The 23,187-nt window shown below is 42.3% G+C and overlaps 1 protein-coding gene across 2 annotated transcripts in view; it reads left to right on the forward strand.

Annotated features, from left to right (window-relative positions):
- LOC137544556 (spermine synthase-like) overlaps window positions 1–23,187 on the forward strand; it is a 200,581-nt gene that overhangs the window by 65,892 nt on the left and 111,502 nt on the right. For both annotated transcript variants that reach the window (XM_068265655.1, XM_068265656.1), the window contains exon 3: window positions 19,292–19,382. In XM_068265655.1, the coding sequence (XP_068121756.1) occupies window positions 19,292–19,382 (91 nt within the window). The remainder of the gene's footprint in view (window positions 1–19,291; window positions 19,383–23,187) is intronic.

Raw genomic sequence — 23,187 nt, forward strand, 5'->3', positions numbered from 1 at the left:
AAATGGGTTTTCCCATTTCCCGTCAGAACAGAAAGTAAGATTAAATATGCCTGCTGGGGAAATAGATGGTAGAAACACTCAAGAGGCATTTTTCACACAGAAATAAAATAATTATTTTTCATGGAGTTGGAGTTTAAATGTGTATTTATGTGTTCCAATAAGAGAAATAAAAATGGACTGCTCGTAAAATAAAGAAAATAAAGTGCAATGGGCAGTAAGTGTACCCAAAGTAATATGTGACATGATGAGATAGACATACGTACAGTGCCAAGCATACAAATAACTAGGCTGTGTTCCCTTTTTTTTTCTGAAAGAGTTAAATCCGACTCAAACTCTTGCCGAACACACAGTGAAAAGTCTTTATTCCACATATCTATGGAATATCTGGAGTTTTGGTCCCTGAGATGCCCAGATTGGGAATTTTGGTGCCTAGAAGTTTAAGGGAAGACCAGAAGCCTGATTTTGCAGTTATGTTATGCAGCAAGACAGAAATGTGGTTGTAGAGTCATGGCCAAAATTGTTGGCACCCTAGAATTTTTTCCAGAAAATAAAATATTTCTCACAGAAAAGTATTGCAGTAACACGTTTTGCTGTACACACACATGTATTCCCTTTGTGTGTATTTAAAGAGACACTGAAGCGAACTTATTTTGCCCATTTTACCTTATAAGTCGCTTCAGTGCTCTCAAGCCAAGTAATCCACCGTGTCCCCGCCGCTAAACGAGCACTGCAGAGCCCCCAAAACCATCCGCAAATATCCACGACAAACTTGGTCGTGGATTTTGCTGCGCTGAGGGGCAGAGCTTCCAGCTTCAGCTCTGCCCCTTCTGACGTCAATCGCCGCCTCTCCCCACCCCTCTCTGTGAATGAAGAGCGAGAGGGGCGTGGAGAGGCGGCGATGCACCGCGATTGACGTCAGGAGGGGCAGAGCTGAAGCTGAAAGCTCTGCCCCTTTCAGGAAATGCCGGCCAGATTGCCCCCCGGGGATTTGGGGGCTCTGCAGCACTCGTTTAGCGGCGGGAACACAGCGGATTTCTTGGCTTGAGAGTACTGAAGCGAATTATAAGGTTAAATGGAGAAAATTAGTTCGCTTCAGTGTCTCTTTAAACATAACAAAAAAAGGGAGGAGAAAAGCAAATTGGACATAATGTCACACAAAACTCTAAAAATGGGTTGGTCAAAATTATTGGCACTCTTTCAAAATTGTGGATAAAGATTGTTTCAAGTGTGCTCCTTTAACCACTTAATGACAAGCTGACTTATAAACGCGTCCTGCTACAGCCTCTTAATGGCTCCAGGGCGTTTTTATAAGTCAGACAGTGCTGCCGCTGTGCACGTGTGCGCGCCCCCCACCGTACACATGCATTCCCGTGCACGTGCACATGAAAATAGTGAGGAAAAAAAAACACTAAAGAAAAAATACACCTTTTATTTCCAAATACTATATTGTCACCATACTTTGTACTAGGGACATAATTAAAATCTTGTGATAACCAGAACAAATAGGCAGATAAAATGTGTGGGTTTTATGTACAGTAGAAGTGTTTATATTAAAGCTATAGGGGATGAAATTGGAGTGTATTTTTTCATTTTTTCCCTTAAAAATGCATAGAAAATAAAGTAATTACTGGAAACAAATATCAACCCCAAAAAGCCCAATTGGTGGTGAAAAAAACAATATATAGATCATTTCATTGTGATTAGGAGTGAGTAAGCTGTTGGCAAATGAAATGGATGAGCACTGAAAGGTGAAAATCGCTCTTGTCCGTTAGGGCAAAAACGCATTTGGGGTAAAGTGGTCAAACTCACCTGGGAGAAGTAACAGGTGTGCGCAATTTAAAAATCACACCCGAAAGCAGATAACATTTTTTGGAAAAATTTCTGCGGTGCCAACAATTTTTCCCATGACTGCACATGCTCTCAAGGATGGGCTGCAGATCCTACAACCACCGTATGCGCCTACAGGGAAATAACCGCCCCCGTTCGATCTTTCAGATCCTTCAAGACCTGGGTGATCTTTCTGTTTGGATCTTTGCTATCTGTAGGTAAACGCCCACTATAGGTTATATATATATATATATATATATATATATATATATATATATATATATATATATATATATATATATATATATATATATATATGTGTATATATATGTGTATATATATATATATGTGTATATATATAATATATATATATATATATATATATATATATATATATATATATATACTTCTAAAAGTAAAAAAGAGGTAGCTTACCTCCTTGGAAGGAGTGACACTGGGGGTAGGAAAAAGGTTTTTACTCAAGTATGATTAATTTGTAGATGATGTGTTTCCTGGGTCTCTGTCTGCTTCCTCAGGTCAATACAACAGGCAAATGTTGTTTTAATGCAGATCTGAGTGTGGGTGCCTCTATCAGCCTTTATATATAAAATACCTATATTGGGTGCCTCCTTACACCCTGTTATATTATTCCACATATAGTTGCTGAAAAAAATTCCCGCTGTGTGTTGTGTTCGTTTAGCCAGATCAAAGTTCTTATCAGTAACTGTGAATAGAGTGCAGGAGCTGTGCCCTGGCTGTCTGCTCATACAAAAACACTGAGGCTTAACCCTTAAAAGTGAATCGAAGTTAAAACTTCAGGGGGTTTCTTAGGATTTCCAGACATTGTAATGAAGACAGTTTCTTTACATTAAAGTTATCATGCTGTGGCTAATCTTTCAGAGCAGAGAGGAAGTTCTGAGTTTAGTTCCACTTTAAACCTTCAGGTTTGCAAGCAACAGTTTCTCTCCAGTTAGGACCCATTCGGACTACATTGTATTCCTCACTTATGAGGAATTACAGCCATAAAACTGTTTACTGGCAGATAATAGCTTCTAAGTGCAGGGGATAGATAAAAAAAAAGTCAGTAGTCGATATATATTTTAGTTTTGTGACACCTGAAAAACTGTCATTGAGCAGAGACAATAAAACATTAAATCTACTTAAGTTTTTAAACCTAAAATAAAACTGGGGCATCTAAAAAAAAAAAAAAAAAAAAAAAAGTAATTTTTAGGAGTAGGAGGATAGACACAATTGTTTATCTCATCCGTTTATTTTCAGCTTGGGTTCACTTTAATGGGAGCTTATAGAGCTTCTTAGTGATTCATCTTTTCTTTCCTCTGATTAAAGTATCCTGAAATGTTTGCAGCAGCATGCCACTCCCAGAGAAAAGCAGATGTTTATAGTGCCGCTATGCAGTGCATATTATTAGCGACATGTGGCTTGTTGGTGCAAGCCAAAATGTTTGGTTGCTTGCACCCCATTTTTATATGGCAGAGTGCTGGTGGTAGGCCATAGTATGAAGCCCAGCACACTTTGGTGGCTATCAGGTGCTTGAGTATACAATAATCGAGCACTGGATAATCTGCCAACAAAGACCTTGTAAGGTGCGTATCGTCTACGGTGGCAGGGATTAGGAGCTGTTTTAGATATGGTTCACATTAGCGGCTCTTGTGATGTGCTTGTTGATCGCCGGCAATCAGGAAAGCACTAGTTTAATGTCAACCAAGTGCAATTAGTTTAACCAGTTCACCCACAAGTGGTTTTTACCCTAACGGACCAGAGCAATTTTCACCTGTCAGTGCTCCTCCCTATTATTCCCTAATAACTTTATTACTACTTATATCACAACAAAATGATCTATATATCGTTTTTTCGCCGCCAATTAGGCTTTCTGTGGGTAGTACATTTTACTAAGATTTTTTTTGATTCTAAATGTGTTTTAACAGGGAAAATAAGAAAATGGTAAAAAATTATTATTTCTCAGTTTCTGGCCATTATAGTTTTAAAATTAAACGTTCTCCTGTGGATAAAGCCAACACATTTTATTTGCCCAGTTGTCCCGATTATTAAACCGTTTAAATTATGTCACTATCACAATGTATGGCGATATTATATTATTTTGAAATATAGGTGTTATTTTTCTGTTTTGTTTTTTTTTGTCCGGTCTATAATTACAAGAACCTATGTAATTAAGTTAAAGTATTTTTCCCTCATAAAATATAGATTAAAAAAGCTGAGTCCCTAAGGCAACCATTTATGTATTTTTTTAAACTTTTTTTTTTCTACAAGGGTTTTTTTTGGGGTGGGGGGCTGGGGGGGGGGGTTAAGTTATTAATTTAATATTGTGATGTGTGTGTATGTATGTGCCTGTAATTTGTGATGTGTGTTAAATTTTACTTTTTGGCCACAAGATGGCGCTGGTGAACACTCTCCCATAATAGGAATAACTTTTTTTTTTTTTTTTTTTTTTTACTTTTAACTACGCTGTAACTTTTTCCTGTTTTATGAATGGACGTGGCCGCTGTTCGAGGTCATGTCCATTCATTCCACGCATTGCGCATTTATTCCCCACTTATTAAAACGTCCTGTTGCTGTTAACAGCATCAAACAGGACATTTTAATAAGTCAGTTTGCCATTAACTGGTTAAAATTGCAATTGCGTTGCATGCAACATTTTTCATGAAAATTGCATTCACTGTTATATTTTGGGTGGAGGGAGTGGTTAGGGTTAGTCATTAGGAAGGGGTTTGCATTTGGAGGAGGCTAGCATTATCAGAAAGGGGTGAACATTAGGAAGAAGCTAGAGTTGGTTCTTAGGAAGGAGATTACAATAGGAGGATGCTAGAGTTGGTTACTAGAAAGGGGATTAAAATAAAAGGAGGCTAGAGTTGGATATCAGAATGGACCATGTCTTCACCCTTCCCCATTGTCTCCACTTTACTTTGTTTGAGGCCCATGCTATCTGCCTCTACCATCCCCTCCCAGCCATTATTGTAGTCCTTTACTGCCTCCCATCCAGTACAACATCACACTTCCTAGACAACTTTGCCTCCAGGCTCCCACCAAAACATACTGACCTCCCCACCATCATCCTCAGAGACATGCCCCTAGATCAGTGATCTGCAAACTTGGCTCTCCAGCTGTTAAGGAACTACAAGTCCCACAATGCATTGCAGGAGTCTGACAGCCACAGTCATGATTCATAAAGGCAGATGCATTGTGGGACTTGTAGTTCCTTAACAGCTGTAGAGCCAAGTTTGCAGATCACTGCACTAGATGAGCCCACTCCCTCGGTCTCTCACATCACACTAAAACCCCCACTCACAGCGCAGGTAATACCCTGGACCTAATTTTCTCAGGAAGGAGTTACAATAGGAGGAGGCTAGAGATAGTTATCAGGAAGGGGTTACATCAGGAGGCGGCTAGAGTTAGTTATCAGGAAGGGGTTACATCAGGAGGCAGCTAGAGTTTGTTTTTAGGAAGGGGTTACATTAGGAGGAGGCTAGAGTTAGTTATCAGGAAGGGGTTACATCAGGAGGCGGCTAGAGTTAGTTATCAGGAAGGGGTTACATTAGGAGGAGGCTAGAGTTAGTTATCAGGAAGGGGTTACATTAGGAGGAGGCTAGAGTTAGTTATCAGGAAGGGGTTTGCATTGGGTCGACGTAAGGACTCGTTAATAAAAATGGGATTTGTATTACAAGGAAGGCTAGGATTTGTCATTAGGAAGGGGATTACACTATTTGACAGTCACACAAACAGGTCTTAACAGTTGCTGAGACAGTGGAGCGTTTATGTGAACACACCATGCAACGTGTGATCATTTGATCGAGGCAATGATGGGAATCACAAGCTCATAAGGCTTCCTTGTTTGTATAGTATTTTAGCACGAAAATGATCAAATACGATATTCTTTTTTTAAAAAGAAAGGGTTTACACTTCTGTTGAAACCACATGATGCTGGACTCCAGGCTATCCAAGGAAAGACAATGAATGGAGTTTTTTCATTGGTAACTCAAAGGAACGGAAGAACTAAATACGGTACACATGAAATGTGAATTGCCCCCCCACGTTGTATAGCTTGGGTAGTGATCATTGTATAAGTTGCTCTATATCATTTGCAAATTATGAAAAAACAGATGTTGATAAATCCTCCCCCAAAAAATAGACAAAGTTAGACACACAGGTAGTCCACGGTTAACAAACAAGATAGGGACTGAAGGTTTGTTCTTAACCTGAATTTGTTCTTAAGTCAGAAAATAGTGCCATCTCTGCCCCTGCGCCTCCTCCCTACCTGTTGATCATTCTGTTTGTCATTTTATTGTTCTTTTCCAACATTTTGTCAGTTTGCTTCCATATTTCATATTTAGGCGTGTAAGCTAAGTTACATAGCTTAGTTGAAAAAAAGATGTGCGGCCATCAAGTTCAACTAGTACATAAGTAGTTTTACTCATACTTTGGTGAAAGGCCCCTTTTAATGGTGTCAGCTTCATTGTTTGATATTACAATCCTGACACCAAGTGTATACTGGCTGCCTTCCTCTTTCAGGCCAGTGGGACACCCATTAGTGAAGCCAGAAGCAGGACTGGAGTCCTGCAGCTTTCACAGTTAATCATTTGCCTGGCAGCCCTGCTGGTCTATTTGGCTGCAGTTGTGTGTGAACAAAAACAGAAACAAGCATGCTGCTAATCTTGTCAGATTTTACAATAATGTCAGAAACGCATGATTTGCTGCATGCTTGTTCAGAGGCTATGGCTAAATGCATTAGAGACAGAAGATCAATTGGATAGCCAAGCAACTAGTATTGCTTTTGATCAACCACACTTCAGTTGTTCGCCCATTAAAGTTGATCACTTGTTGAAGCAAAATCGCTAGATTTATTGCTACCTTATAGGGCCTGTTTCCACTACACGCAGTTTGGATGCAGAAAAACTGACTCCAATGAATGCCTATGGGCCTGTTTCCACTAAACATGATTTTTCTGATGCAGATTTTCCCATAGACATTCATTGGAGTCAGTTTTTCTGCATCCAATCTGCGTGTAGTGGAAACAGGCCTTTAGGCAGTAAAAATCTAATGCCTGTACGTAGTATTACTGTATTCTTACTCATTACCCAGTGTGATAAAATGTCGAGGAGTGGAATTTAAAATTCAGAAAAGTAAAATTTAAAAGGATACAATGTGTTTAGGAGGGATAGAACAGGGAAAAAAGGTGGAGGGGTTTGTCTCTTTGTTAAGAATTCTTTTACAGCTGTCCTCAACGATGAGATGGAGGAAGATTGCGAAGATGTGGAGTCCGTTTGGGTAAATATTCATGGTGGAAATAAAAGTTGCCAATTGCTTATTGAGGTATGCTACAGACCACCTCTTATTAATGAAGCTGCAGAACTGCGATTACTACAGCAGATTGAAAAAGCTGCAAGTAAAAATGAGGTCATAATTATGGGCGACTTCAACTTTCCAGACATTGACTGGGGTATTGAGGCTACCCATTCTGGTAAAAGCAGCAGATTTCTGGCAGCACTACAGGACAATTACTTGACTCAAATGGTAACGGAACCAACTAGGGGGAATGCGTTACTGGATCTGATCATTTCTAATAGACCAGATAAAGTATCAAATGTGCAGGTTCCAGAACATTTGGGAAATCGTGATCACAACATGATAACGTTTGATCTGGTGACTGATAGGCCACGGGGCAGCGGGACCACTAAAACTATGAATTTTAGAAAAGCAAAGTTCAATCAAATTAGGCAGGCACTAAGTTTGGTGAACTGGGATAATGTACTACAAGGGGAGGACACTGAAGGGAAATGGCAAGCTTTTAAACTTATTCTCAATCAATATTGTAGTATGTATATCCCATATGGAAACAAAATGTCTAGGAATAAAAAAAAGGCCTCTATGGATGAATAGAAAGGTTAGGGATAAAATGAATAGGAAAAGGAATGCCTATAAGGTCCTAAAACAGGAGGGGACCGAGGCTGCACTAAGCAATTATAAGGAGTGCAATAAAAATTGTAAAAAATAAATTAGGCTGGCAAAGATCGAAGCTGAAAATCAAATCGCTAGGGATATCTAATCTAACCCAAAAAAGTTTTACAAGTACATCAACTCTAAAAAAAGAAAGGTTGACTGTATAGGACTCCTAAAGGATGAGGGTGGGAACTCAATGGTGGATGACCAAGGTAAGGCAGAGTTATTAAATGCTTTCTTTGCTTCTGTCTTCACAAAGAAAACAGCACTGTTGCAAATTACAGAGGCAGAAGAGTCTCAATCTTCTAACTGTAATATTAAATACTTAAAGGGAACCTAAACTGAGAGGGATATGGATATTTCCTTTTTAACAATACCAGTTGCCTGCTTGTCCTGCTGATATCATTGGATGCAGTAGTGGCTGAATCACACACCTGAAACAAGCATGCAGCTAATCCAGTCTGACCTCAGTCAGAGCACCTGATCTGCATGCTTGTTGAGGGGCTGTGGCTAAAAGTATTAGAGACTCAGGATCAGCAGGAGAGTCATGCAACTGGTATTATTTTAAAAGGAAAAATTAATATCTTCCCCAGTTTAGGTTCCCTTTAACGCAGGAAGAAGTAAAGGCAAGACTAAATAAATTAAAAATAGACAAGGCACCTGGCCCGGATGGCATGCATCCTCGGGTCCTAAGGGAATTAAGTTCAGTTATAGCTAAACCCCTTTATCTTTTCTTTTGTGACTCTCTTGCAACTGGCAGAGTCCCAGTGGATTGGCGTACAGCCCACGTTTTCCCATTATTTAAGAAGGGCAAAAAATCAGATCCAGGAAATTATAGACCTGTAAGCTTAACATCAGTTGTATGCAAACTATTTGAGGGGTTACTAAGAGATACTATACATGACTTCATAGTAGAAAATAATCTTATTTCTCAGCATCAACATGGGTTTACTAAAGACAGGTCCTGTTTGACTAACATGCTCAGCTTTTATGAGGTAGTGAATGCTAATATGGATATTGGGAATGCTGTAGATGTGATATACTTGGACTTTGCAAAGTCTGGTGCAAAAGTTGAGGATGCAAGGACTGGGGAAGAGTCTGTGTTCATGGATATGGAACTGGCTAAGGGACAGAAAACAAAGAGTTGTGGTCAATGGCTCGTACTCAAAATGGGAGACTGTTAGCAGTGGGGTCCCACAGGGGTCTGTACTGGGTCCAGTGCTCTTAAATGTATTTATTAATGACCTAGTAGATGCAGTAGTGAGCAATGTTGCTATTTTTGCAGATAATACAAAATTGTGCAGAATCATCAACTCTCAGGAAGATAGTGTGATATTGCAACAGGATCTGGATAGGATGGCTATATGGGCACATACATGGCAGATGAAGTTCAATGTTGACAAATGTAAAGTCATGCATTTTGGTCGTACCAATGGTCTAGCACCATACAAAATAAATGGGATACAGTTGGGGACATCAAACTTGGAGAAGGACTTTTAGGAGTACTCATCGACAACAAGTTAAATAATCGTACTCAATGCCAAGCCGCTGCAGCTGAAGCGAACAAAATTTTGGGATGCACTAAAAGGGAAATAAAAACTCGAGATGCTAGCATAATAATGCCCCTGTTTAACTCTCTAGTAAGGCCACATCTGGAATATGGAATTCAGTTCTGGGCACCACATTACAAAAAAGATATTGCAGTTTTAAAGCAGGTGCAGAGACGAGCTACAAAATTGATACGTGGGATTGAAGGTCTCACTTACCAAGAAAGGTTAGATAAACTGGGTTTATTTAGTCTAGAGAAGACGCCTTAGAGGGGATCTAATTAACATGTATAAATACATCAGAGGGCAATATAATAGCTTGGCGGATGAGCTTTTTGTCCCTAGGCCTTCTCAAAGGACTAGAGGACATGATCTGCGCATGGAGGAAAAACGTTTTAGCCATTTATTTAGGAAAGGGTTCTTTACAGTAAGAGTGATTAAGATGTGGAATGCATTGCCACAAGAAGTCGTTATGGCAAACGCTATACCTGTATTTAAAGGGGGCTTAGATGCTTTCCTTGTGTTGAAAGACATCCATGGCTACAATTACTAGGTTATGCCTAATGATGTTGATCTAGGGATTTTATCTGATTGCCATCTGGAGTCAGGAAGGAATTTTTCCCTTTTGGGGCTAATTGGACCATGCCTTGTGGGGGGTTTTTCGCCTTCCTCTGGATCAACAGGGGTATGTGGGGGACGGGCTGGAGTTGTACTTTGTACTGGTTGAACTCGATGGACGTATGTCTTTTTTCAACCAAAATGACTATAACTATGTAAAGCGTAGTTGTAATGTAGTATTTTGGAGGAATAAATGCAGTGGCCATCCAAGCCCATATGTTAGTCATCTATTTTAGTGTTTTGTTTCTGTAGGAATCATTTTAAAACGTTAACAGACATGTTAGTATGATTGTCCATAGGAACAGAATCCGTCAGTCTGCATTACCTCAATGGATAAATGTAAATGGGTGCATTTGGATGTTTGGGTTTCAGATGGCATGCAGCAGCCAATAAATGGGATGTTTCCACTTTCACAGAGAGTAATATTTTACCTGTCAAGGAAATGGCAGACATTATACAGATCTAATGGGAGAAGTAGAGGAAACCTAATGGCTCTGACACACAGAAAACGTGACAGATGTTTATGTCTGTTCAGTGTGCATCTGCTTCTACATGACGGGCACCCTGGATGCCTTCTCTGGGTGGATCATGTCTTTCTGCAATGGCAAAAGATTCAGAACGATTTCTCTCCATATATACTGTATATTACACATTACGCCTAAAAGAGGAACTGTAGTAAAAATAACATAATATAGTTACTTTTTTTCACTATTAATTTATAAATTATTTAGTCAAGTGCTTGCCCATTGTAAAATCTTTCTTCTCTCTGATTTACATTCAGAAATTTATCACAGGCGGTGACATCTTTATGCTACGTACACACATGCGACAACGATCGTTCGTTGAGAACGACAAACGAACTTTTAATTGATGAAAGAACGACCTAAGTAAAGTTAGTTTTTAAATGTGTGTAACGATATGATCGTTAGAACGAACGTTACATTACGAAAAGCAACTATTGCGCTTCCGCATAAAAATGAGAAGTTTCATGGAGAAATAGCGAAATGCGCATGTCAAGCCTAGTACGAACGACCGTTTCCAACGATGTACTACTTTTGCAAACGATCGTCGTTGGAAAAAATCCGCCAAGCTAGATCGTTCGTTTTTAACGATCTAGCTCGTCCGTCGTTAGACTTAACCAGCCTGGCGGTATGGACGAGCTCAGCTCGTCCATCACCGCCGGAGGCTGCCGCTCAGGCCCTGCTGGGCCGATTTTCATCAAATAAAGTGCAGCACACGCAGCCGGCACTTTGCCAGCCGCGTGTGCTGCCTGATCGCCGCCGCTCTGCGGCGATCCGCCGCGAGCAGCGGCGAAAGAGGGTCCCCCCAGCCGCCTGAGCCCAGCGTAGCCGGAACAAAAAGTTCCGGCCAGCGCTAAGGGCTGGATCGGAGGCGGCTGACGTCAGGACGTCGGCTGACGTCCATGACGTCACTCCGCTCGTCGCTATGGCGACGATCTAAGCAAAACAAGGAAGGCCGCTCATTGCGGCCTTCCTTGTTTATTCTGGGCGCCGGAGGCGATCGGAAGAACGCCTCCGGAGCGCCCTCTAGTGGGCTTTCATGCAGCCAACTTTCAGTTGGCTGCATGAAATAGTTTTTTTTTAATTTAAAAAAAACCCTCCCGCAGCTGCCCTGGCGATCTTAATAGAACGCCAGGGTGGTTAATGATCGTTGGTTGCTTTTTTTAAACGATCGTCGCTTAAAACGATCGGGGAACGATCGTTTCAAACGACTATAGTCGCATGTGTGTACGCACCTTTAGTCTTGCCAGGTGCAGCTTTGAAGAATGTTTGTTTCTGATAATTCTGAAACCAGTGAAAGTAATGGATGGTCTCCCAGAATGCTCTGGGAGGATAATTCGACATAGCTAAACAGCCTATACTAAGCATCCCTGGGAGGGTGGGGCCAGTTACTAATATGCAATAATATATACAGTGGAGGAAATAATTATTTGACCCCTTACTGATTTTGTAAGTTTGTCCAATGACAAAGAAATGAAAAGTCTCAGAACAGTATCATTTCAATGGTAGGTTTATTTTAAGTGGCAGATAGCACATCAAAAGGAAAATCGAAAAAATAACCTTAAATAAAAGATAGCAACTGATTTGCATTTCATTGAGTGAAATAAGTTTTTGATCCCCTACCAACCATTAAGAGTTCTGGCTCCCACAGAGTGGTTAGACACTTCTACTCAATTAGTCATCCTCATTAAGGACACCTGTCTTAACTAGTCACCTGTATAAAAGACACCTGTCCACAGAATCAATCAATCAAGCAGACTCCAAACTCTCCAACATGGGAAAGACCAAAGAGCTGTCCAAGGATGTCAGAGACAAAATTGTAGACCTGCACAAGGCTGGAATGGCTACAAAACCATTAGCAAGAAGCTGGGAGAGAAGGTGACAACTGTTGGTGCGATTGTTCGAAAATGGAAGGAGCACAAAATGACCATCAATCGACCTTGCTCTGGGGCTCCACGCAAGATCTCACCTCGTGGGGTGTCAATGGTTCTGAGAAAGGTGAAAAAGCATCCTAGAACTACACGGGAGGAGTTAGTGAATGACCTCAAATTAGCAGGGACCACAGTCACCAAGAAAACCATTGGAAACGCATTACACCGCAATGGATTAAAATCCTGCAGGGCTCGCAAGGTCCCCCTGCTCAAGAAGGCACATGTGCAGGCCTGTCTGAAGATTGCCAATGAACACCTGAATGATTCTGTGAGTGACTAGGAGAAGGTGCTGTGGTCTGATGAGACCAAAATAGAGCTCTTTGGCTTTAATTCAACTCGCTGTGTTTGGAGGAAGAAAAATGCTGCCTATGACCCCCAAAACACCGTCCCCACCGTCAAGCATGGGGGTGGAAACATTTTGCTTTGGGGGTGTTTTTCTGCTAAGGGCACAGGACAACTTAATCGCATTAACGGGAAAATGGACGGAGCCATGTATCGTGAAATCCTGAATGACAACCTCCTTCCCTCTGCCAGGAAACTGAAAATGGGTCGTGGATGGGTGTTCCAGCACGACAATGACCCAAAACATACCGCAAAGGCAACAAAGGAGTGGCTCAAGAAGAAGCACATTAAGGTCATGGAGTGGCCTAGTCAGTCTCCGGACCTTAATCCAATAGAAAACCTATGGAGGGAGCTCAAGCTCAGAGTTGCACAGAGGCAGCCTCGAAACCTTAGGGATTTAGAGATGATGTGCAAAGAGGAGGGGACCAACATTCCTCCTAAAATGTGTGCAAACTTGGTCATCAATTACAAGAAACGTTTGACCTCTGTGCTTGCAAACAAGGGTTTTTCCACTAAGTATTAAGTCTTCTATTGTTAGAGGGTTCAAAAACTTATTTCACTCAATGAAATGCAAATCAGTTGCTATCTTCTATTTAAAGGGAAGGTTCAAGCAAAATAAAAAAATGAGTTTCACTTACCTGGGGCTTCTACCAGCCCCATGCAGCCATGCTGTGCCCTCGTAGTCACTTACTGCTGCTCCAGTCCCCCACTGGCAGCTTGCCGACCTCGGAGGTCGGCGGGACGCATTGCGCACATTTTTACGCACTCCCGCTAGTGCAGGAACATTAACACATACATTTTTACGCATTACTGGTTCAATGAGTACATTTTTACGTATTGAACCAATAATGCGTAAAAATGTATGTGTTCCTGCACTAGCGGGAATGCGTAAAAATGTACGCAATGCGTCCCGCCGACCTCCGAGGTCGGCAAGCTGCCAGCGGGGGACTGGAACAGCAGTGAGTGACTACGAGGGCACAGGATGGCTGCATGGGGCTGGTAGAAGCCCCAGGTAAGTGAAACTCATTTTTTTATTTTGCTTGGACATTCCCTTTAAGGTTATTTTTTCGATTTTCCTTTTGATGTGCTATCTGCCACTGTTAAAATAAACCTATCATTGAAATGATACTGTTACCAAGTAAAATTGAAAATTGCGCAAAAGGTGGATCAGCGCAACACCAGGCCGCCTCCGAATGGCCTCCAATCAGAGTTGCGCTGAGCCCCCCCAGGAACTACAAACGCACCTTGAACCCAAACAGAAGCTCTGCATATACACCAAAAGCATGGCTGTTAATTCGTTTTTGGTCAGCTGCTCCCACTTAACAGACATGCTTTTGGTGTATATGCAGAGCTTCTGTTTGGGTTCAAGGTGCGTTTGTAGTTCCTGGGGGGGCTCAGCGCATCTCTGATTGGAGGCCATTCGGAGGCGGCCTGGTGTTGCGCTAATCGACCTTTTGCGCAATTTTCGATTTTTCAATCTTACTTGCACCCAGGCTATGCATATACATAGGTTAGGATTTAGTTATTGTTAGGCCCCTCCCATGGAGGATTGACTTCTTTGCAGTGGGAGGGACGAGTACTTAATAGGTTGCATGCAAGCTGTTACAGGAAACCAACATCCTCCAGTGGTAGACAGGTCATGTGTGTATTCGGTGTGTATTCGACTCCACAAGTGGGGCTTGCACTCTTTTGCAGGTAGGCACTAGTCTGTTTTTAAGTAGCGCTGCTCATTTCCTTGTTATGTACTAATATATAGATATAAGTAGTGTTTCTGATGCTGAAAATGTAATATGAACATTGATATCCTGATTAATTTACTGCGTTCTACTATATGTCATGACAGTGCCTCTTTAAAGCATGTTATGCATTTCTGCATACATTTCATTCACTGATACTTGCAGATTGATACTTGAAGATATTCGCAAGTCTGATGAGTAGGGAGGATCAATGAGATGCAAATTTTTCTGAGTTATTATTATTTTTATGCAAATACGCAGCTTGAAAATGGACCAATCAATTTACATCTGGGCGAGACTTGATTGGTCAATTTTCAAGCTGCATATATTTGCATATACATTTGCATAAACTCTGAAACATGTACATCTCATTGATAATTCTCTACTGATGAGTCTGGGTTTTTTCAGAAACACTAGAGGTTCATACACACATCAGACTATAGTCTTTGGAAAATGAAAGATCACAGACCAATTTTACCCCCTTCCATGTAGTATGAGAGCCAAACCTACACAGTCTATTCTATGGAGCTAAACTCCCCATCAGACAGAAATCTTTGCAAGATGCTGCACACACAGATGCTGTACAGACACAAAAGATCAGTATCTGCAAAAGATCTGTTCCTGCCAAAGATCCATTCCTGCAAATTGCATTCATAGTCTATGAGATCTGCAGATCATCATACACACAGGATTTAACTGACATTCATCTGCAGATCAGATCCACCAGGATGGATTTTCAGATCTGTGGATGATTGTCTGATCTGCAGATGAATGTCAGTTAAATCATGTGTGTATGATGATCTGCAGATCTCATAGACTATCATTGCAATTTGCAGGAATGGATTTTTGGCAGGAACAGATCTTTTGCAGATACTGATCTTTTGTGTCTGTACAGCATCTGTGTGTGCAGCATCTTGCAAAGATTTCTGTCTGATGGGGAGTTCAGCTCCATAGAAAAGACTGTGTAGAGCATGGCTCTCATCAAACATGAAGGGTGGTAAGATTGGTCTGTGATCTTTCATTTTCCAAAGACCATAGTCTGATGTGTGTATGCACCCTAGGGATGGTCAATGAGATGCTAATAATGATCAACTGATGTAAATTCAATGCTTCTTTATTCAGCTTGGAATTACACCTCAGCATCTTATTGACCATCGTCACCTTGCAGCACTATGCTAGAGGCAGAAGCATTGACCATTGTCACCTTGCAGCACTACGCTAGAGGCAGAAACAGAAAGTTGGACACTGCCTCAGAGTAGGTGGTGCCCAGTAGTGGTGATCGTAATCTCCTAATTGCGATAATGCTACATTTTGCATAACATTTCACAGTTACGGCCACACGTAATTATGATTTTAATATTTAGTTGATTTTACAAAGCTCTTTCTAATTACGCATCATTTTATTCCGACTATAACGGTTAAAGCTCCCATGTATGCTATCATCACCCCAAACATTTCAAAAAGACCTTATAGTTTTTGAGAAAATTGATTTTAAAAATTCAATGGAAAAACTCAGTAAGGGCTGGTGCACACCGAGCGGCTTTTTCAGCGTTTCTGCAGCCGCTTGCGGCTGCGGATACGCTTGGTCAATGTATCTCAATGGGGTGGTTCACACCAGAGCGGGAGGCGTTTTGCTGAAACGTATACTCCCGGGTGAGGCATTTTTTGGATTGTGGATGCGTTTCTGCCTCAATGTTAAGTATAGAATAAAAGCAAACCGCTCTGAAAAACGGCAGTTCAGAGTGGTTTTGCAGGCGTTTTTGTTACAGAAGCTGTTCAGTAACAGCTTTACTGTAACAATATCTGAAATCTACTACACCAAAAACGCTTCCCAAAACCGCAAAATGCTAGCTGAAACGCTACAGAAAAATAACAAAAAGCATTTCAAAATCTGCTAGCATTTTGCGGATCTGCTAGCGGGTTTTGGTGTGCACCAGGCCTAAAATGACATTTTGTTGTGATACACTTTAAAGGGTACCTAAAGTGACGGTTTAATTTACCTGGGTCTTCTTGTAGCCCCCAGTAGTCATCCTGGTCCCTCGCTGTCGTTCTGCTATTTTCCCTTCAAAATTACCATACAAAATTATGATTATACAAAATGTGTGCTCAGTACCCAGGTAGGCGATCAGTTTCAGTGAGCTATTGATCCTTTACCTGATCTAACCCTCCTGGCGGTATGAAATATTCCGCCAGGAGGCAGCGCGGTAGTTTTTTTTTTTTTTTTTTTAAATCATGTAGTGAGCCCAGGGCTTGCTACATGATAGCCGCTGCTCAGCAGCATCCCCCCGCCCTCTTCGATCGCCTTCGGCGATCTCTGATCAGGAAATCTCCTGGAGGGCTTCCCCCGTCGCCATGACGTCAGCGACGTCGTGACGTCATTGGGAGTCCCGATCCCCCCCCCTCGGCGCTGCCTGGCACTGATTGGCCAGGCAGCGTACGGGGTCTGGGGGGGGGGCCGCGCGCCGCAACGTATAGCGGCGATCGGGCGCGGGGCGGCGGCGATCAGTGTGCTGCCGCAGCTAGCAAAGTGCTAGCTGCGTCCAGCAAAAAAAAATTAAGAAAATCGGCCCAGCAGGGCCGGAGAAAACCTCCTGCGCGGCTTACCCCACCGCCAGGAAGGCTAAAGCCCCTACTGCAATGCCCATCAATAAGGCAGAATATGATTGTGTTAGTAGCACTAAATGTAGGCGGCAGCTACTGAGCTCTCTTAGGAGGGAGGCAGCCTGTGATTCTGAATGAAGATCTTTCCTCTTTCATTTGTGCATGAGTGACATTTAGCAACCCATTCTCTATTTTTACTCTGGTAGAGTAAATCTAAAAAGTGTATCTATTACTTGCTATGCTGCACCAGCCTGACATAGATTTCAGTGCAGACGGATCCCTCTGCGTTTTCTAAATATAAATTTGCCTTCTTAAAACGGAAGGTATTTACAATCATTCAGCATCATGTTGGCGAGAAAGACTGCCCATGATGCATCACTGCTGAATATGCAAATCATCTCTTTATGCCCCTAGAAGCCAGATAAACTTCCAGAGCTGCGGGTGTGTAGTGTGCCTATAGCCTGTACATTTTATTTTATATTGCATATGAATTTAAAATAGCTCTAGTCTAGGAGGTCGGGCTTGGACTGAGCTGTACAAAACCACTAGGAGGCGCACAGAGACTGAACATCCCTAACAAACAAACAAACAAAAACCCCAAACCAATGCTTAATATAAATTTGCCTTCTTAGAGTGGAGCTGAACTCTTGCACATTACAGAAGGAAAGCAGATAGAAATGCACTCTGTATGTATTTAGAGTTTAGCTTGTCTTATGCCCCCTCATCTCTGACTAAGAAAAAGTTGTAATTTGATCCCTTAGCTGTATCAGTTGACTGCCATGGCATAAAGGTTGTTAATATGTCTGCTTCCATGAAAGCAGGAAGTAGAAACACTGCAGATGTATTGCAGGATTTGTATCATCTGTTACAAATAAATGTTTTTCTTTAAAGGTTATTATGCTGTTGCATATCTTTTAGAGCAGAGAGGAAGTTCTGAGTTCAGGTCCGCTTTAAAACAGAAGGTACTGGTATTTGCAAACATCCAGCTTTATGGTGAGCAACAAAGATCTCCCATGAAGGATCACTGCTCAATTTGCAAATCATCTCTTTATGATCCTAAAAGCCTGAGACACATTGCACACATAAAGCGTAATGGTTGTACATACTATTTATTTTACGAAGGCAAATTTATGTTTATGTGGGCCCGAGGTGAATTGGGGCGAAAGAGCATAGATATTTACCAAGGAAGGCTGACAAGGTTTCCTGTGTTCTGCTGCCCCCCACCGTTGCCGTGAGCAGATCCCTGGGACATAACCAACCAAGAGCTTGTCAGATATGTTATTGTGGCCGTGTGCTCCCTGTGTGTATGAGCGCAAACTGTCCTGCTCCTGTGCATTGGCCCAGAGCCACATCTCCAGCAGAGGGTTTGTGCTGCTGCACAGGGGCGGCCATACTCACAAGGGCAGGACACCCATGCTTGTGCATGAAGAGGAGCATGGCCATCACCTTGAGGGTCCCAGAAAGCAGCTTTGGGGGCCAGGGCTATGGAGTTGGTACAAAAAATCATCTGACTCCTCAGTTTATGAAACCTCTGACTCCAGGTACCCCAAATTGCTCCGACTCCTCGACTCTGACTTCTTAGTCTAATTTTTACAAAGGTGATGGATTTGGTTAAAAAAAAATCATCCTCCGTTTATTGAAACCTCAGACTCTGTCTCCAGGTACCCAAAATTGTTCCAACTCCACAGCCCTGATAGGGGCAGAAGAACACGGGAAACATCTAGAGGATCCAGAAACTGGCCACAACCTAGGTAAGTATATCTCTTTTTCGTTCCAGGCCACCTCGATTTCTCTGTAAAATGAACCCGAGGGGAGAGACAAACGGAGGCTGCCATATTTATTTCCTTTCAAACATTACCAGTTGCCTGGCAGTCTTGCTGATCTTTCTTTTCAGTAAGGTGTAAATCACACAAATGAAACAAGCATGCAGCTAATCTTGTCAGATTTGTCATAGACATCTGATCTGCGTGCTTATTCAGGAAAGGATTAGAGGCAGGGGATCAGCAGGACAGCCAGGCAATTTGCTTTATTTAAAAAGAAATAAACATGTCAGCCTCCATATCACCTCGGGTTCACTTTAAGCATAGCTTTTTAAGAGGGCTTTTTTCTCTGTAATGTGTTCTTTGTTTTTCTTTTAAATTCAAAAAATGTAATCTGTATGCAATGTATTATATATATATTTTTTTACCTTTCAGCTTTGCTACTGTAAGAATCTACCCTCATGGCTTAGTACTGTTTGATCTCCAGAATCGAGATGAGCCAAGTGAGAATGAATCTGTTCAACAGGTATGAATGCATTACTTCTCTCCCATGCACTTCTTGTGCCAGGGTCAGGGAGGCTGCTTAGGTTTTCTGATCCTGTTATGTGGTTATATCGCTTGTCTTACAAATTTGTGTGTTCCTGGGTATGTCTTATGTATTACGGCTGGATGTTCAGCTGCTAATTTTGCCTCCTTTTTAATCAATCGCTTTAGCTGCTTTCACTAGCATTACCAGCACCACTGCTAGTACACTCTGAGCCATTGCTAGCATAATATTCAGCAATTATAAAGCAATTGGTGCGCACCACTTAGAGCTTGTTCACACTAGGGTTTTTTTCGGCCTTTTTTCAAACGCAGGCGAATTTTAAAATCGCCCACAAAATGCGTGTGAAATGAATCTCTATTAGAAGGTTCATATCAGTGCAGTTCGTGCGTTGTGCGTGCAGCAAAGCGGTGCCTGGACCATTTTGGGGGGCGATTTTGCCTCAATGGAAGGTATAGGAAAAGCGCAAACTCTTACAAAATCGCTTTGTGCAGTGATTGCGTTCGCAGTTTTAAGAATAAATACATTTTATTTATTCTTTTCAGGGTCAAAGACTTGCGTCAGGGAGTGAATGAAAATTTTTTTGAGAAAAGCGCTTAGAAAACCACTTTTCACAAAAACGGAACGCCCACCCAAGCCCCGGGAATCGAAAAAAAAAACTGCAACAAAAAAAGCCCAACGCGAACGATAACATGAGCGGAACGCAATGTAATCGAGCCCTTAACCACTTCACAACTGAGGGGTTTTACCCCCTGACCACCAGAGCAATTTTCACCTTTCAGCGCTACGTCCATTCATTCGTCTATAACTTTATTATTACTTATCGCAATGAAATGAACTATATCTTGTTTTTTCCGCCACCAATTAGGCTTTCTTTAGGTGGGACATTATGCCAAGAATTATTTTATTCTAAATGTGTTTTAATGGGGAAAATAGGAAAAAATGTGGCAAAAAATTATTATTTTCAGTTTTCGGCCATTATAGTTTTTAAATAATGCATGCTACTGTAATTAAAACCCATGAAATTTATTTGCCCATTATTCCCGATTATAAAACTGTTTAAATTATGTCCCTATCACAATGTTTGGCCCCAATATTTTATTTGGAAATAAAGGTGCATTTTTTTCAGTTTTGCGTCCATCCCTAATTACAAGCCCGTAGTTTATAAAGTAACATTGTTATACCCTCTTGACATAAATATTTAAAAAGTTCAGTCCCTAAGGTAACTATTTATGTTTTTTTTTTATTGTATATATATTTATTTTTTTTTAAATTACAAAAAAAAAAAAATTGGGGAGTGTGGGAGGTAATGAGTTAATTTATTATGTAAAACAATTTATTTGTATGTGTAAAATGCATTAGGGTGTAGTTTACTATTTGGACACAAGATGGCCACAGTGAGTATGTTTACATGCGACCTGTAAGCGACCGGAAGGACGCTTACAGGAAGCAGTAGGAGGCTGGGAGACTCACAATGATCGCACTGTTTCTGAAAGAAGCAGCAGATCATTGCGGGGGCTTAGATCAACGAACGGGAATGGATTTTCCCGTTCATTGATCTCCGGGCAAGCGGGCGGCGGCGTGCACGAGCGGCGGGTGCGCGCGCGCGAGCGGCGGTAGCGCGGACAGCGGCGGGAGCGCGGAAGGTACGGATTTCTCCGTCCCTGTTTTTTTAGGAGGGAAAAAAGGGGCGGAGAAATTCGTACCGCCGGGGGTAAAGTGGTTAAAGGGACTCCGAGCAGTGAAGAAACTATGGAAAGATGCATATCATTTTAAAGCTCTCTTTCTCCTCTTTCCAATGATATATAAACCGCCGCCCTACGCCTTTTAGTTTTCGCTATTTTCGCGATTGAAATTGCAGCGGCCACATAGAGAAAACTAAAAGGCGTAGGGCGACAATTTAGGTGTCGTCAGAAAGAGGAGAAAGAGAGCTTTAAAATGATATCCATCTTTCCATAGTTACATTATATTACACAGGATGACTTTTTCTCAAAGTCAGCAGCTGCATTCAGCTGAATGGAGCTAAATCGTCGCCCTACGCCTTTTAGTTTTCTCTATTTTCGCGATCGCATCCGCGGCAATTTCAATCGAGAAAATAGCGAAAACATAGAGGCGTAGGGCAGCAATGCATATATCATTGGAAAGAGGAGAAAGAGAGCTTTAAAATGATATGCATCTCTCCATAGTTTCTGCACTGCTCGGAGTCCCTTTAAAGTACATTTATGTGGCTGTGCACAGTGTGCTAGGGAAAAGGAGGAAGCAATTGGAATTATAGATGTATATTCCCTTGAAAAAGCACCACTGTCATATCATAAATCACATGAAAAATTCAGCTGAACAAATACAAATGTATTAAAAAATGCAAAAGTTTATTATCATAGCCAAAAATGGATTGTTCAAACCTTAAAAACAATACAAGGACCTGAGGCCCATACAAAACAGTATAAAGGGTAATATGATAATAAGCAGCATACAAACCTCTCCAACAGGTTTAGGCTAATAAAGCCTATACAGAAGTATGACCCGGGTCATATGGTGATTATATAATACGAGTACAATAATCAAAGTAAATATCAAACTGAGCAAAGAATTCCATTTAGGGGTGTATATCTATTGTATTGACAATAATCAAATGAATCCATCAAAAAAGTGCCTGTGCATAAGCAATGTAGTGGTGTCCTGTAGTGTTGGGCGAACAGTGTTCGCCACTGTTCGGGTTCTGCAGAACATCACCCTGTTCGGGTGATGTTCGAGTTCGGCCGAACACCTGGTGGTGTTCGGCCAAACTGTTCGGGGTTCGCCCGAACTGCAGAATGCATGGCCGAACATGGCCGAACAGGGCCCCTGTTCGGCCGAACAGGGCCCTGTTCGGCCGAATACTGCCCCCCTATGCCCCCTATGGGGTCGCAGGCATAAGGGGGGAGCATGCCCCGATCGCGGGGGGGGGTCGGAAATTCCCCCCACCCCCTCCGCTAGCGCTCCCCCCTCTGCCCGCTTCCCCATACAAAAAGTTTGAAACAAGTTCAATAGTACCTGGCTGGTGGCACTGGCTGGCAGTGGAGTGAGGAGGAGTCCGAGTAGCAGAGTGACGTTGAGGCCGGGCAGCGGGCGGTTCAGCGCTAGTACCCTTGTGGTACTTCCGCCCTTTCTCTGACCTCACGTCCTCTGCATACGAGGGTACGCATCACGCGTACCCTCGTATGCGTCATCACGCAGAGGACGTGAGGTCAGAGAAAGGGCGGAAGTACCACAAGGGTACTAGCGCTGAACCGCCCGCTGCCCGGCCTCAACGTCACTCTGCTACTCGGACTCCTCCTCCTCCTCACTCCACTGCCAGCCAGTGCCACCAGCCAGGTACTATTGAACTTGTTTCAAACTTTTTGTATGGAGAAGCGGGCAGAGGGGGGAGCGCTAGCGGAGGGGGTGGGGGGAATTTCCGACCCCCCCCGCGACCGGGGCATGCTCCCCCCTTATGCCTGCGACCCCATAGGGCCCCCAAAATGGGCATGTTCGGGGGTCCCATTGACTCCCATTGAGTTCGGCGTTCGGGCCGAACATGCCGAACATCTGGCCCATGTTCGGCCTGTTCGGCCCGAACCCGAACATCCAGGTGTTCGCCCAACACTAGTGTCCTGTAGTGGAATAAAGATAATAAACCCCAATGCATTGGCAGTGCAACCCATGTGGAGTAATATTACCTGCAGTGACACCATACAAACCCGGATAAATAATGAGGCTGGGGAGGACAGTCTGTGCAAGGTTAATGCCCTATTGCTAGCATAATGTT

The sequence above is a fragment of the Hyperolius riggenbachi genome, chromosome 2 (genome assembly GCF_040937935.1).
Source record: "Hyperolius riggenbachi isolate aHypRig1 chromosome 2, aHypRig1.pri, whole genome shotgun sequence".
Taxonomy (NCBI): Eukaryota; Metazoa; Chordata; class Amphibia; order Anura; family Hyperoliidae; genus Hyperolius; species Hyperolius riggenbachi.